Here is a 17,064-nt window from a genome sequence, read left to right as displayed (position 1 = left end):
GAATTTTAAGTGATACACTGAATTCTGATGGAGAAGCAGGATATTATACAAACTGCAAAAACAATAGTAAGAATTACCTTGTTGTTACAGGAGCCATTTATTTTGGCAAATCTTCTGAAATTAGACAACTTCATTCTGAATGTTTGCTGAACCTAGCTAACCATTTTCTTCATGTAGGTTATTAAAGGCAGAATTATTACTAGTAATTCACCTTATAAGGATAAAAATATTTGGGGATTCAGACTTCTTTTTGGTGATTGCCTGATAAGCATCAGGATGTAGCACAGGGCTGTAGCTATTAAAAAGCTGATAGGAATTCCTATTTTCTGTAAATATATATAAGAAGCAGCAGTGTGCGGGCATTCAATTGTTTTAAATCTACTCCTTTTTCCTTCAAAACCCAACCAAAGCCCTGAATTGGACTCAAACTGGGAGTAGTTTTGATGCAGAAAATTTGCCTTACTGATTAAGATTTATAACAGTGTTAATTAGTAGTTTTATATTTTAAAAAGTCCCCAAAGAAGACAGCAAAAACCAAAACTTAAAAAGCACACATCCACAATGTAAGTGAATAGAGTAACTGAACACTTACCCTAAAGCTTGGAAAGATGGAATGGAACGTGCCCAGTGCATGGACAAGAAAAGCAACCTGGAGGCAGACTCGCAGATATAGTGAACATTAAGATAATCAGGCATAGGAGAAGGCATGGTGAGCTGCAAGAAAAAAGTAGGAAAAAAAAAAGAAATAAAGAAAAAAGTGCAAGACAGTTATTTTACTTTCTTCATAATATGCTTAGGAAAATTTCAGTCTTGAGTTTCTTTAAGTGAAGAAATAAAATTCTTTTTTAAATAAACATGGTATAATCCTGACACAAAACAGAATAACTGCCTTTTGCATTATTAGCCACACCATTACATGCTGTATGTAATACAACTACAAAGAAACAAAAAAGACAAAACGTTTGATTCATAGATGAAGATTCATGTCTGGGACAACTGGAGATGGAAAATCTCAAAACTCAACTTCTGATACATTCTCAAAGAAAAAGAGAGAATAATCACTGTAACTGGAATGAAGTTGCTTACATTAGAGGAGTTACAAATCCTGGAAAGAGAGAGTGAGCGAGTGAGTGTGTGTGTGTGTGTATGAGAATTCTATTTCACAAAACATCTTTTATTTTTAATTAATATTTTAAAAATAAATACATGAGAAATCTTTTGCTGTTTGAGTAAAACACCTAATACACAGCTGCTCCCAAGTCCAAAAAATATAACCAACATACATCAGAAAGGATCCTTCTCAATGTTAATAAGTAAAATCAGTGATGTGTATATGTGAAGAAAGAGATTTGACCCAAAATAGCTTAGAACTTGTAATTCTGTCTTCAGAAATTAATACTTTTTAATATAATGTTCTGGCTAATGCAATTTTTTTAAAAAAACCTGACATTTGTATTAGAGAAATTCATTTGAATGATCAAAACAGATGCTGATAAGAGGGGTAAAGTTTAACCAAATGCCTGTTACTGAGTAAGTTTTCAGATAAACAAGCTTTTTGATTTGTCCATGAAAATTATGATGATGAAAAAAAAGATAGAAAGAATTGCTGCAGGCTTGTAAAATGAGAAATAAATCCAGAAAATACATGGCTAACTAACACAGAAACTGTAGTTAAGTCAATTAATACCATACTAAAACAGGGTATCTACACAAAGAAGAAACTGACAAATACACTTAGAAGTCTCAAAATGCAGTTGCAGATTGCATCAGATACACCCATTAACAAGTGAGAATGTGGATGCTGAACCTGCTTCATGCAGTGAAATGCTGACTCCATGCAAATTATTTGTCTACGTAAATCCTTTTGCATGGATTACCCACTATTTTTAAGGTAAGAAACTATAAAATAACCAGTGCAGCTGAACCACTGCAGAGCACAGTACTTTTTCCCCAAAGAGTTAACCAGTGAACAAAAGCAGTTCATTGATTGGAAATGAATGCCAACACCTGAACAAACACTCCTCTAAGAAATTCAAAATAAAATTTAATCAGATCATTATTGTACATTACTATGTCAAAATAGTTATAAACAGTCAACAGTAAGAAACTATTCAGTACCCTGAATGCTACATGAGCATCACTGAGTAGTGGCCCCTCTATTTCAACAATGTTCATGCTTGTTTCTCCACCAAGCAGCTGTGCACTGGCATCAATACTTTCAGAACTCTGGCATGCTGTGCTCTCTCCTGGAGTTAATGCTTTTGCAAGAGTATCAAATGCCCTGTGAGATCACAAACAAACAAAAAGAAAAATTCATTTTAGAGACCGTTTCAATTTAAGAGGAACCTGCACAAGTCTGAAACCTGTATGTAAAGTCTGTTTCAAAGAGTGAGATTTGGAAAATAGAAGTCAGTAGCATGCTTTTCATGACATTCCATTGAACTCTGAAACAAAAATTAGCAGCAGATCCTGTTTACACTAGTTGCCAACAAATTCACAGTTTTGACATATTGGTTGTGCTGCTGAATCACAGTTTGCTTCTCAAGATCTCTTTAGTGATGTTCACTGAGAGCGCTGGCATGAGCGTTTTGAGGACATAATCATCAGACTGCTGTTACAGTCACTTAGTGCACATGTAAATTTTACAGGCTTTTACTGCTATGAAGCACAGAGTAAGATTTTTTTTGTTAAGTAATGACTTGTAGTTAGATTTTTCAACTTAATTTGAAAAGACTGCTTCCAAATATTTAAGAGAAAGCACTGCCATGCTTTCAATACAATCCTGAGTACCCTCTGCTGTGTGGCAGTGACTCTTGGCTTTCACAAGCACAAATGCTAGAGGGCAGATGTCAGGACAAGCACAGATGTATTACTCAATATTTCGCTGCTTGATAACACGTGTTGTTTTTCTGTTCACAAATACACCTGAGAAGCACAACTGACACACCTTCAATCAAAAATACACAGACTTGATCACTGCCAACAGACAGATGATATATCCTAGGAATAGCATCATTTCTATAGTGTTGCATGAAAAACCTGTGCACTGAGGTCTGAGATTTTTACAAAAGTTGATTATCAGCTTGTGTGTAGAGCTCATTCTCGACTTACAGACATGTTTATTACCATAGTGTCTAAAATCACTGATTTAATGCCAAAGTCTCGGTAACTTGGCCACCTTCTCTACCCCCACACTCCCTAGCTATATGAATTCACTAACATGCTGAAAAAAATCAAGCTGTTTGACATAACTACTCACAACCAAATGAAATATCACAATGAAAGAGCTGCTGACACTGCCTCAAGGTTTGGGATGGTAAATGAACTACTTTTTGGTCCTCACTAGCCTGCGTACCTTGATGAGTACACATGAGGGTGACTGGAACATACACAAGTGGACTATACAGACACACCTGGGCCATCTTCTGTCTCTGGTATATGCAAAGTTGCCACGAAGGGAAGACATTCATGGCTCAGCTCTAGAAACTATGCTATGGACTCCTGCTAGAAGATCTGAGTTTCAGGTCTTCCACAATTCACTTTTTGCAGTCTTAGACAGAACAGGTGAACACAGCAGCTCAGTGACAGCTGCTTTTTAGGAAACAACAGAATCTCTGCAGGGCTCTTCACGTGGCAGGGACAGAAATTTAAGAGAGGAATCAGACCTCCCCTTTCCCCAAAAGGAAAACATGCATCTGTCACTATCCTGTATTTATTCTAGCACAGGCTGAAGAGTCCTTTTTAAATAGTGTGGGCACGTACACTTGTTAACCATGTCTGCCCATGATACTTTCTTCCCAACTCATTCTTCAATGTTGCTTTCGAAGAAATCTTCTCCCTCCTATCTCATAAACTGCCAGTAGTAAGCCAGCAGAAGTCAGTAGCAGCTTTGCTTCCTCATGGCTCAGCAAGGTTAGTCCTTTCCCTACACAAATCCCCAACATGAGCAATGACTGTAAGGTAAAACACTACAGAAAAGAAAATCTAGAACAAAGCCTGCCTGGGAGCTATGAACATCTAGCCCACAAAGTGAGAAAACAAAGCATAATCAACATTAAAATACAAGGCATTGATATCCTTTCCTTCAAATAATTTGGTTCTCTTTTCATCAGGCTCAGTCACTAACAGATACACAGAACTGCAGATGAACTGTAAAGAAAGAACATCATGAAGCACTAGAGGACAAGGCATGTAAAATTACAATATAAAAGCACTGGGGTGCTTGCAGCAAAAGTTGTACTCTAAGTTTATGTCAGTAAAAGTGAAACTGTAACTACTGTAGCTGCTAGCAATGAATATAATAAAATACATGAAAAGCGTGGATGGATAAAATGTACTCTCTGAAGTCCCTTAAACTCTTCTTCCTCAATAAACATCTGTGTCTGTTAGATCATGCTGGCATATGGCCTGGCAAGGAAATCAATAATTTAGAGAAAAATTTTAATTTCTCTTTGAGTAACAACTTCGCTTTCACAGCAGTGTTTATCTTGAACCTCCCCACTGTAAAACTATTAGGTAACCTACTTGACAAGAGTATGCCAAGTCTGAGCTCTTTCAAGGTCTCTGGCTGAGAGAACCTGATGCCTTTTCATAGACAGACTTTTAAACTGAACAGAAACTCTGAAGTTGGCAAAAATAAGCATCTGGAAGTGCCAGCAAATGAAAGATTATGACATGTCTTTGAACAGCCATAGTATTGAGTGATGTCTATCAGCACATGGTACAATACTACTTACATGGCATATTCTTACATTCTTTACCTAGGAGGACACAGCAAAGGCCAAAATCAGCATCTATAAGAAGTCAGATTGACCTTCTAAGCAGTATATAAAGAAAGGAGCAGAAAAAAAGTGATCTGCTTGCAATTACACAAAGCATTAGAGACCACAGGGGAAATGCAGTATTTCAGCCACTATATGCCCACCTTTTTCTCCTTAACGGATTTACACACTCTTTCAGGACTGCACATAAAATGTAGATGGTGTGTAAAATATTGCTGGGACAGCAGTCAGAAGCTTGCATGAGATGACAACCAAGGAAGAACATGATTGTGATTGATGGAGTAACTGTGGATGTTCTGGGTAGTTCTGTATATACTACACAGAACATCTTACACATAGGCTCACCACAATGGCTCAGTTAAAACCGGTGCAAGACACAAGTTTGTAAGATACTCAGTGAATGTATTCGTATTGATAGTGAGAATTCTGTAACTTCTGCCATGTAGAAAGAAAATGCTTTTCAAGTGATTAATAGTTACAAGCATTTAACTATCAGACAGATGAGACCTCTTAAGAACAAGTCTTCCAGGATCACACAAAGTACTAAGTCTATAGTACAAGACCTAACGTACCTTAGTATGGCAAACCAAAAGGTAAGAACATCAGCTGTAACATTTATACTGAAATTAATTTCATGTACAAACAACTAAAAGGATTTATTTCTCTAACGGAACTTTCTTTTGATTTCACTTGGAAGAATCTTACAGTATTTATCATCTACGTGAGCTTACGCTGATATACTATTACTTTTAAAGCAGATAAATTTCCTACATTGTGATGATTTAATTAATGGTCTGAATTGACAGACACCTTCTTGGAAAGAACAGTATTTTTAAGTGTAACATGCCTTACCTTGTAACATCACTACTAGCTTGTTCTTCTTGCTTGGGTTCAGATAATGATGCATCTCCATTACTTAAACTCTCAATCATGGATAGCTCTGTACTGCTTTGTGACATGTCTTTGCATTTACTGAGATTTGCTAATGAAGTCACCACATTTGCCAGTGTACTTAAATCTCCTTGACATGCTTCTACCTAAGGGAAAAGAATAGTTTTTAATTCTCAGTTAATTGGCAGCAGTTAACCTGCAAGAGAAGAGTCTAACTTTCGCATAAACAAAGAATTGAGCATGTGCAAAGAGATACCTGTAAAAAAACTGTTCTCAGTACATGGGTAGCCACAATACAGAAATTAGACACTGCACTGCCTCTAAAAGATGAAATATTTTGACATTCACTTGTGAAAGTAATAGCTATCACTTTCAGAAAGAATACTTCTGATGGTAAGCAAGTGCAGAAAGAAGATTTCACTTATCTATGCACTAGTCCATCACCAGGAATATATGACTGCTCCAGATTTTATTTTTAGCATCTTCCTTCCCCATGTAAATGAGTCAGTAGTAATAGGGTAGAAGAATGTCTGAGAAGAAGGAACACATGGAAAGTCACCTTTATAAACAGGCAGAAAAAGAATTCTGCTGGAGCCTTTTGGTGTTTATGTCTTTGTTTAACTGCGAAGGAACAAAGTGATTCAGTACTGGCTAATAACTCAGAGAGGCGGTAAGATGTGTCCCACCAAAAATAAAAAAGTACATTACTACAAACAAGTATGCTGTTGCTAACACCAGACAGAGCAAGCAAAGCAAAATGCATGAAAACAGCATGAGGTAATTTAGTATCAGCTAGAAAAACACGAACGCTTCCTACTGTGCATATGTGAGGAAGCTACCACATGGCTTTAGTGGATCAGTATGTGCAACAAAATGGAAACAAAGGAAAACCAGTTTAGAAATAAGATTGTTGATGAGATAGGTCTTATCAGCTTTGCCAAAAAAACAGTGATTCAGGAGAAAAAAATCCAACCATATTTACAATGTGCACTGTGGTAATGCCAAGAGAAGTTTTGTGAACACCTCATTTTATTTGTGCAAAAGAGTGAGCCAAGTGTCAGGATTATCCCAACACAAAATTAAAATAATACAGCCCTTAAAGCTCTCTAAAAACATGAAAGAAGGGCATTTGCTTTGCAGTGTTTTCAGCATTTGTACTGTGTGAGGCTAAGAGGATTCTTCTGAAGAGAAGGCATTTATAACACAGGTGAATGTTATAAAGGAGTGTTTTAAAGATTAACCAAATAAAACACCCTTCTCTCCTTACATATACAATTACAGCAAGTAGCTCTACTTATTATATCAGTCATATCATCACATACCTTATCTGGAGTCATCAGCACAGTAGGCTCACTTTTTATTGCAGACGGATGAATGTTAACAAACATTCCTGATTCCAGCAAACCCGTTGATCTGACAGAAAACAGCACAAGTTTTCATTTTGATTAATTTGAAAATTGAATTTTCCTTTTTCAGAAGACAGAAATAACCACTTCTGAATCCAATTTACATACCTCGCTGTTTCATTGTCTGTTACAAAAGTTGGGGTTGCAGCTAATGGACTACGAAGATCTTTCCGAATGTAGATCTTTTCTGTAGAAGCTGCACAGTTAGAAGATTTTTCTCTTGACACTTCAATAGGTTTCCTCTCACATTGTACAGCTACAGAAATAATACCCAACTATTAAATCACACCTTGAATTACAGACTAAGAAATAATACTTTTTTCTTTATTTAATATTCAATTTAATTTATAATTCTGAAAATAACTAAAACATATATAAAATATATCCCAAGACCAACAAGCTAACAAGTTAGATAAAAACCAGCACACTGACTTGATGAGTTATAAGTGAAATGATGTAGTAGTCAAAGTCTGAGACCAAACATACGTAGCATTTTCAAGTTACAATTAAGGGAGACATCCCTTAGTTTTTAACTTGAATCAAAGTGGAAGCTTAAATCTTCTCATTCTCTCAGTTTCACTATCCTTCTCACTTCCTTTGTAAAGGACTCATGGTACGTTTCCTATGGATTGTGAGTCTATGTTGAACCCACGTAACTTCATGCTCTTAAAGAAGCTTCTCGAATTAGGACCTTAGACAATACAGAGGGAAAGGTATATTCAAAAAGTTCAGTTCAGACCATTTAAGATCAATCTGGGCAACACCCTGACTCACAGTCACTGACTTCAGAAACGAAGTGGATTTTTAATTTGAATGGCTCAGTGAAACAAGGTGGAATGAATCTGGGCTTTAGCCTACAGATATATCACCTTGCTTTAAAGAGTTCCCCTATGGGGAAAATGGAAATATGAAAAATGTGTAACTTGAGATAAAACATTAAAAACTTTTCAAGAAAGCAGTAGACTATGATGCTATTCAAACTTTTACACTGATACTGATAAATATCTTAAAGCCTCAAATGTCATAGTATCAAAAATTGACAATGCCATTGAAGCCAACCTGCAACCCAGAAATAGTGCTTTAAAGGGTGGGAGAGGGAGGCAAGTATTTCATCTTTCTTTGCAAACACTGTGCTCACTAGCAGGGTCTCACTGCTGAGAAAAGGCCAAGGCTTCTTCAAGGGACAAATAACCCCCACTGAGGGAGCTACAGTCAGGGATGATGCTAAGTTTTCTTTCCTTTTCCCACCCCACTGAGGAATGAGACTTACCACCAAACAATCCTCTCCCCTACTCAGTATTCCCCCGTGACCCAGAGATTATTTTCCTGCCTTCCGATCCCTAACCCCAGAGAATTTGTTCTGCTTATAAAGTCTTCTGTAGAGGGGCCTTTTCTTACATAACTGTCAGCTGAACTAGAGGGTAAAGATCCACTTTCACTGTCCCAGCTTTTCCTCCCTTTCTGAATTAATTTCCTCTGTGTTACTGATTTCTGCTGAGAGAAGCAGGGCTGTAAGGAGGAAAATGTCCACAGAGGTTCAAGAGGGTCAGCCAAATAAGAACAGGGTGACAGAAAGCAGAGAACAAGACCAATACTGTATGCAGCAGCAGCGTCACAGTATTAGGTCTGAAGAATTTGTGGTTTGTGTGATTTTCTGTGCATTTAGTATTCTGATACTGCTGTGATATTCCAATACCACTAGATCTAATGTATGGAAGGCTAAAAAGGAACTTGGAATCTGCAGGAATTGGTAAGAACTAAACTTTAGATCACTATGGATCTCTGCCTTGTAAATAACTGTCTCTGCAGAGCTTTGCCAAAAGTGAACAGTAATTGCCAGTAATCTCAGTTATGGAAAAACCGAAAGGAAGTAGAATTCAAAAAATTTAGTAGCTTAATTTACACATAAAAAAGTTGAACTGCATTAAAAAAATGCAGACATGCTTTATATTTGCCACATAGGAGTAACAATTCACTCACTTTCATCACATGGGATGAGCTTCTCAAGCTTTTAAAGCAAACACTTGAAAGCATTTCGTATTTCTGATACACCAAACTTGTACAGTTCTTTAAATGAAAAAGATACAATGATTTAAAAATATATAATCAAGATAACAATTTGTATCTATACAAAGCATATCTTTTGTAGCACGAAATAGCTGCCAGGGAAAGCAATTTGCTCTTATTCAGACTTACAATCTTGTTTCATCCCGAAGGCGATGCATCTCTGCAGCCTGCAATACTGACAGCGATTCCGGTGGTGTTTGTTAATGACACAGTCTTTTGTTCCTCGGCAGGAATAAACTAAATTCTTCCGTATACTCCTTTTAAAGAATCCTTTGCATCCCTCACAAGTTACTGCTCCATAATGACGCCCTAGTTACAAAGTACCAGAAAGCATGACATTAATTTTACAGTAGAATATTATTTTTTTAGACTTCATGTTTATTAAAAACAAAGTATCAGCTATTTTACCCAGAAAAAGAACACTCTTTTTCCCCATGGGTTTCAGATCTTAAAATATATTGAGGCTATAAAACAACACAGAAAAGCAAGTGAACCACTTCTCTAGTTCAAAGCATGTGAACAGGATTTTATAAATAGGCAAGCTGCTTATTAAATTATTTCCTTATCTGTTGACAGTAGTGTTAAAAAAGGCTAAGAAAACAGGTTAGCAAGAATACAGCAAAAAATATTTTAATTTATACATTTCTCTAGCAATTTTTCCTACAGACAATCCCTGTGATTGCTCATTACAAGTTCAGCTGTCAAAATTGTATGCATTAAATCTAATGAAACCATGCAAAGTGCAAACATGGCATTGGCATTTGACACCAGTAGGCAGTCACTTCAAAGCTTTGCTTTCACCTTTCATTTTCCTAACAGGGTAATGGTACCTCCATAGTTCTTGCAGTAAAACATCAATGAAAGAATAATTTAGAATAGCTACAACTCTTTTTTTTTTTTTTGAAGACCAGTTCTGTGAGTTTTCTGTATAATATAAGATTTTCTATGATACACTACAGAAAGTAAGTTTGAAAATTATTTTTAGAAGTAAATTATTTTTATTTTGCATAAACTATAAACATTACTAAAAAGGATTGAGGGCATCCTTGGCAGTTACAACAATTTCGATTTATGAATCCCTTAAATACCTACAGCACATTACAAAAATAAATCACAAACATGACCCAATTTAGGAGAAAACACTTTTAGATTCTTTCCAGAAGTTTCTAGAAATTCTAACAGGTTTTCTAGATTCCTTTCACAACCTTTTTACCACTACTAAAATGCGAAATTTCAAAAGCATAATATATATTAAAAGAATAATGTGTGAAACATTTTTGCAGAAGCTGGATTATGAATATTCATTCTGTAAAATACTCGTGCATGCTGCTTCTGCACCTCCTCTTTGCTGTAGCTTCTTGGATTCCAGCTTGGAAGTGTCTGCAAAGCAGTTTTCATGGCATTGTTTGTGACATGGGAGGCTCCCCAAAACCTACAGATGCTCATAGAAACATGGCAGTCTCCCCAAAGTCATTACCACTACTCAATACTCCAAGGCCAGCACAGGAGGAACACCTCCTGGGATCTCCAGCCCCTCAACGGAGACTCCAGCCCTCCACTGGGGAGTCAGAGAAGTGTTAACAATCAGAATACACCAACCAGATCTTTGCCTTAAGCTTGGCAGAAATTTCCTCGAGATGGGTGAAGTCTGACATGTATTTAAAGCTCTAGCAACTGCATTTTTAATGTTAAACTTTGCCAATTTTGGGGAAAAAAAACTGTAATTGATTTTATTTTCTAGGAAGTTTGCTCCCCGCTGAAAGGAGACCTCGCAGGTTCCTCACTAGGGGAAATGGAGGGGCAGGCACCGACCTCCTCACTCCGGTGACAGGACCAAAGGGAATGGCATGAACTTTGTCTGGGGGATTTTAGGATAGATGTTAGGAAAAAGGTTCTTTACCCAGAGGGTGGTTGGGCACTGGAACAGGCTCCCCAGGGCAGTGGTCACAGCATCAAACCTGAGAGAGCTCAAGAAGTGTTTGGACAATGCTCTCAGGTACATGGTGCGACTCATGGGGATGGTGCTGTGCAGGGCTGGGAGTTGGACTTCAGTGATCCTTGTGGGTCCCTTACAACTCAGGATATTTTATGATTCTATATTAAACAACAATAAATCCTATCCATGAACACTAGAGTACCATTTAGTGTAATTCTCCACCACATGTAAAGAGATTTATATATGTATATGCATGCAAACTGTTATAAAAATTTTAAACTGCTTTTATAAAATTGCACTACCTTAAAAAAAAAAGGAAAGAAAAAAAATAAATACCTGATGCTTTGTCTCCACATACAACACACAGATCAAACACTTTATTTAAGCCCTGTTCATTGGGTGAGTTGTCTGTTAAAATCTGAAAAAAAGTGTGAAAGAATTTAATTTTTCTTTTTCTTACCATCTAGATAGTAAAATACATCTCATGCTCTTGGTTTTTGTCTAAGATAGGGGACTAAATCTACAAAGTATCATGTTTTCTTCATTACATCTAATAGTCTTCAGAGACACAAAGTAACTACCTGCCATGCCATTGTGCTCCCTGTCAGGAGAGAACAAGACTTTTATTTGTTATGCTTCTGAGAAGAATTCAAGATTTAATTTATCTAAACACTAGTTCTGCGAAATGGACTGGCATTTTGAAAAACTTTTAGCATCAGTATACTCTTACCTTTTGTTCAATTTTATACTTATATACTAATGACTCATCCATAGTACAAAAGAAGACTTAAGCATTAAACGGAACAAAAAAAAATCCCTTGTAAAGGCTACTAGATCTACACTGAGGTTTATTGACTCCTTTTTTTATAATACACACAAACTTGAACCAAAAGAAAATGTACTCTGGACACTATCATTAACTATCAGTTAGTATTATAGTTTGGCTTTCAGTAACAGTTTGACATTACTCAGGTATTCTTGTCTTGTCTCATTCATTTATCTCTGGTACCTGTAAAGCTTTGTAAGCACATAATTTTAGAATTCCAGTACTACAGGGTAGGCATCAGAACCTTCCACTTAATCTTTGAAAACTATCCCACTGCAACATAAATAAAGCACAGCAAAAACTCCATTTAAAAAAGGAACACACGAATCACAAGTAACAACCCAACACCATCCTGACACAGAAAAGAAAAAAAATTCTTCTCATTAAAAAGAGAATACAGTTTAGAAGATTGAAGAGTTTTTAACTTCTACTGTGTCTTAAAGGGAAGCCAGGCTCCTCATTCTTGCTTCACTTACTCAGAACAGGACCTCTAATAAAAAGGGAAGTAACTGAAACAGAAAGTACTCTCTCTTCTACAGAGAAAATTAAGAAATTGTGCTTTTTAGAGTTTGGAACACAGTACAGATGATATATGCAGGAAAGTTTAACAAGCATACTTCTTCTAGTTAGCCTTTTAAACAATACTGTCTCCAAGGTTCATCTCTTTTCTTTAAAAAAAACACCAACTTCTTAAGAAAAATAAGACGATGAGTTAAGAGAATATTAACCTTTGGATCCTTCCAAATTTCCAGTATTAATGTTATGTATTTTCATGATATTATATAAAATACATATAAATAAATGTTAAGTCCTTCCATAAATTAAAGCTACACTGAAATGGGAAGTTCCACATATGGAAAGACTACAGAGTCGGCCTATGAGGAGATAAAAATCCCAGACTCAGAGAATTCATTAACTGACCTTGAACATGAGGAATAAAAATTATTAATATGAAGAAGAGCCACTGAAGTTAAAATAGAGGATGGGAGAAAGGGTCTTGCCAAATGAGTCAATGTAAAGATAAGATGCAGTAACAGAGAGGTTTTTGGCAGAACAAACAAATGGGCATTTCAAGTGAAGGCTACAGAAGAAGAAGAAAACAGGTGAAATTGCAGACAGAAAGATCATTTGAGGGAGAAAATACAAAGATCCCAAAGGGGATGCAGGTGAACAACAAATGAATGGAACTCTCTATTTCATGAACTTTTAAATGGACAAAGGAAATTTCTACCGATATGTATCAGCAGACAACAGAACAATTTAACTAGAGTGACAGAATACTCTGCTGCCTCTCAAACTGACCTATTTTGCCCAAATGATACAATCAGAACTACAACTTTCAAATTTTTGTACACACTTCCTCTTTTCCTGAATTTTGCCTTCTAAACCAGTGTGGCACACTTCTCATCTCTTAAGTTGTCTTTGAAAATAATTTTTATGTGGATTACTCATATCCCATTGGTTTGTATTTTTGTTGAGGCTTACCTAAAATACAAAGTGGATGATAACACTAAGCATGCTTCAATACCTCTCAATAGGATTGGCTTTTGCTACTGGTCCCCTATTCACAGTAATCCAATTCTTTGGAGCAAGGACCTAGGATGTCCATTTGCAAGGAACTGTGAGTTTCAGAAACAAAAGTATTATATAATACAGAGATTCTTTCAAGCTTACAAAACGTGTGGGTAGTGAATCAGAGTGGACTGGTTCACAGAAGAGCACAAACTAAACAGTCTGCAGGGTCTGCAGCTGAAAACAGATTACCTGAAAGAGGATATTGTAGTGATTTATAAACCCCCACACAAATCCTTACTAGTATCTTATAGTGCAAGAGACACCCAATTAAACACTTCTCTCAGATGGCCAAATCAACTTAAGTATTCTTTGCACACCATACGATACTATAGGATATTATATAGACTGAAGCTTATATGGTCTATATAAATAACAAAAAAGGTTGTTTAATAGCAGCTATCAAATATGATGGTCTTACTGCAGTCTCCAAATCAGGAGGTTGCTCTGTATCATCAGCTAATGGAAGTAAAATGATATGCTCAGAGAGATCATTATTTACTTGGCCAGTTTTTAATATTTTTCCTTAAGCAGCTGCTTATGGTCATAATGTTTAAGTATTTGGTAAGGAACTAAATGGACTGTAGCTACCTGAATGTTGTCTGGCCTACCACTGATGTATTTTAACAGCAGCATAAATGTGCGTGGGTGAACTATATGCAGTAACTGTACCTTAGCTGGAGTGCAGTAACCTCCTACTTCATGCTGAAAAAGGTCACATCTCCCAACTCTTCTTGCATGTTTTTGACATAATTCACATCGGTGCCATCCCATCCCTGCCAGGCTGAGGATTGGAAGTTGGAGGGTGGCAACTATGGAAGTGGCACATGTAACGTGCATGAGAGTAAGGTGCACTGGGGACCAGCTTAGGGAGTTAGAACCCTGGCTAGTTACAGTATCACATTAGTAAACCCAAAATCATTAGTGTTATTTTCTCCTCCCCACGGACTAATGTATTTCCTGCTAAATAGTCTGAGCACTACTGTAGACTACAATTCACACAGCTGAACAGTTGCAACAGTGTACAAAAAGGAAAACAAGCAAAAGGAAATGTTAAGCGATAAGGATAACGGAGAAAAGTGCATGTTTTTTAACAATACATGAAAACAGATGGAGAGTCAACAAGCAGAAATAAAGGACTGTTGGCATGGCAGAATCTGGAAATGACAATAAAAATAACTCTATTCTTTCTAACATCATGAGCCAGCATATAAATTTTAAAAGCAACAAATCTAGTAAAAAAAGTTTTTAATAATTTCCAAGTATCCACAATGAGTCGTAGTGCAAGGAAAATTATACTTTAAAAAAAATCAAAAAGGAGAACCCAGACAGACTTATTTGGAAATAAAACATCTTTTCTTATCCCATTTGAATGAAAATTACAAAATAAAGTGGATTATCTACCTGGATGTGTTGTGCAGATATATCAGGGGATGCAAAAAACAGTTGGTTGACACCTGCAGCATCTGGAGTTGCCAGGATAACTTTTCCTGGAGTGGAATCTTGTCTGGCAAGGATCACCTTGCTTGGGGTAGAGCCATCATGATTTGTTAAGATGAACTGCTTGCCTGCTGAGCTCTGATCAAGTGCTGTAACAATCTGAATCTTCTGGCCCGTCTGCTGATCTGTGACAATCTAATAATACATTTATCTCAAATTGTTACGGTAATTTAAGTTAACTTTTTGGACCCAATCCGGGCACTTGAAGAAAATGGGAATTTTGCCTTTCACATTTGAGAAGCAGGATCATCTTCCCCTCTGTCACACAAGAGCGAATTAAACTCAGGCGAAAACTTGGATTTTCACTGTATTTGAAACACATTTCAACCAAGGGTGTTTGAAGTGAAAACCTGAGTTCGTACTCAATTTTTACAACTGGCGCATGCTTTTACAACAGTACTGAAACTCTTGACAATTCTAACATCCAGAACTCAAGGCATGCCTGTAGCTGAGCCCTAAGACCCACCAGGTTATGAGAAATCTTAAATCTTGAATTCACCACATTCTACATGAAGTGCTCACAGCACCTCCAAAGTTTGGTTACTTAGTAAAAAACTTCTTAAAACCACAAATGTAGATGTCCAAGTGAAAGAAGTAAGCATCAAACAGCAGGAAGAGCAATCATATTGTTGCACCTGTATATACATTTTAGACTTCATTTTGTGGGGACCTTTTTCTACATACACATTTCTAAATAAAATAAGTGAAACAGAATCTCTTTCCCTGTCTTTTTTTCTTTTCTTCTTTTAAGGAAAAACTGATTTTCGTTCTGTAATCAAGAACAGATCTACAGGCTGGTTTTTTCCATTTTATCCCTATATTCAAGCACAAACACAGCAGAATTTTATTAAATAATCCTCCACTTTCTGCCAACTTTTCCATAAGATTATAATTCTTGGAGAAAATAATCAACATTCTCTCTCTATATATACTCTATTCTAAATCTCACTTTTAGTCACTTAATTTCTCCATCAAAATGCCTATGTGAAAACTCCCTGATTTATTCTGGAGACTAAGGAAAATTATCCTACAAAGACTGTTTCCTGCAAGCTATTTTGAATTAGAGCTCAATAAAAGAGCTCCTATTAACTTGTTTTTTAAACTATAGCCAAACATTTATGTTTACCTACACATACCCAACATTCCTATTACAGATATGAATTTTATTTTTATTACAGATGACATTTAGTTCATTGTCTAACACTTACCATAACTAGTTCCACAGTAATTGGGGTGTCAATATTAATTACATTTCCTAGGTGAAGAACCATGGCACAAAGAAACAGAACGAGGCATAATTTCACAGGAGTTTTTTTTCAGCTTTGCTATTGCACCTTCACAACAGGCTTATTACTTTCTCTAAATGCTCAATACCTGTGTATAGTTTACATTTTAAAAAGATAAGCAGTGATGAGTATCCAATTTCAGCAGTTATAATGCAATATTGCCACTTTCAAATATTCAGAAATAATGAGTTTCAAAATACACAAAATGATTGTGTTTCCTTCAGGTGACTTTGTGCTCTTAACATTTTAATGGATCAAATTTCAATTCTTTTTCTCTGCAAAATATGATTAAAAGCTTCTCTAAGAGAAAAGTGCCAGTAAAATGATAAAATTCTAAATGCTAAAGAACAAAAAATATGGGATTTGGGGTGTAGGGTGAGAAGACAATGCAAAAACATGACAATAATTATCAACATGATAAATTTTCTGTTCAGTTTTTTCATATATCCACATGTCTGGGACCACAAATGGCTATAGCAATCCCTTATTTCTTCTTTAAATTCCTTTATGTTGGTTCTGTATTCTTTAGAAGGCAAACTTCCTTGCCATTTTCGTTTCCTTCTTTCCTTAATTTCCTTTTCCTTGTTCCATTTTCCTTCATTTACAATCTTTATTTCTCCTGTGTAAGTTTTGGCTGTTTTCAAAGTAGCTGATATTCCATTCCCCTTCTTTCCAAACAAATCTATTTTATTTAGATTAGGAGAAATCCAATGTATATTATCCTCAACAGGGTGCATAGATGTACAAAAGCCAAACAGAACACTCTGCTATTTTTTGAATTTCCAGACCTGCTCTTCGA

At 36.2% G+C, this 17,064-nt stretch overlaps 1 protein-coding gene across 16 annotated transcripts in view; it reads right to left on the bottom strand.

Annotated features, from left to right (window-relative positions):
• Nucleotides 1-17,064, bottom strand: part of NR2C1 (nuclear receptor subfamily 2 group C member 1) — a 54,234-nt gene that overhangs the window by 15,698 nt on the left and 21,472 nt on the right. For 14 of the 16 annotated variants that reach the window (XR_004239632.1, XM_032106130.1, XM_032106121.1 and 11 more), the window contains 8 exons: nucleotides 14,884-15,114; nucleotides 11,418-11,499; nucleotides 9,275-9,454; nucleotides 7,187-7,334; nucleotides 6,995-7,085; nucleotides 5,634-5,818; nucleotides 2,119-2,281; nucleotides 593-714 (listed from right to left, as the gene is read on the bottom strand). Coding sequence is in view for 15 of the 16 variants with exons in the window: in XM_032106130.1 (XP_031962021.1) it covers nucleotides 593-714; nucleotides 2,119-2,281; nucleotides 5,634-5,818; nucleotides 6,995-7,085; nucleotides 7,187-7,334; nucleotides 9,275-9,454; nucleotides 11,418-11,499; nucleotides 14,884-15,114 (1,202 nt within the window). In the remaining variant the exon portion in view is untranslated. Of the gene's footprint in view, nucleotides 1-592; nucleotides 715-2,118; nucleotides 2,282-5,633; nucleotides 5,819-6,994; nucleotides 7,086-7,186; nucleotides 7,335-9,274; nucleotides 9,455-11,417; nucleotides 11,500-14,151; nucleotides 14,807-14,883; nucleotides 15,115-17,064 lie in introns of those variants that run through there. The other 2 variants (XM_032106131.1, XM_032106132.1) reach the window with 2 other exon arrangements.

Source organism: Corvus moneduloides, chromosome 4, assembly GCF_009650955.1.
Source record: "Corvus moneduloides isolate bCorMon1 chromosome 4, bCorMon1.pri, whole genome shotgun sequence".
Classification (NCBI taxonomy): Eukaryota; Metazoa; Chordata; class Aves; order Passeriformes; family Corvidae; genus Corvus; species Corvus moneduloides.
Note: the sequence above shows the minus strand (reverse complement) of the source record. Positions and strands in the feature narration are given on the sequence as shown.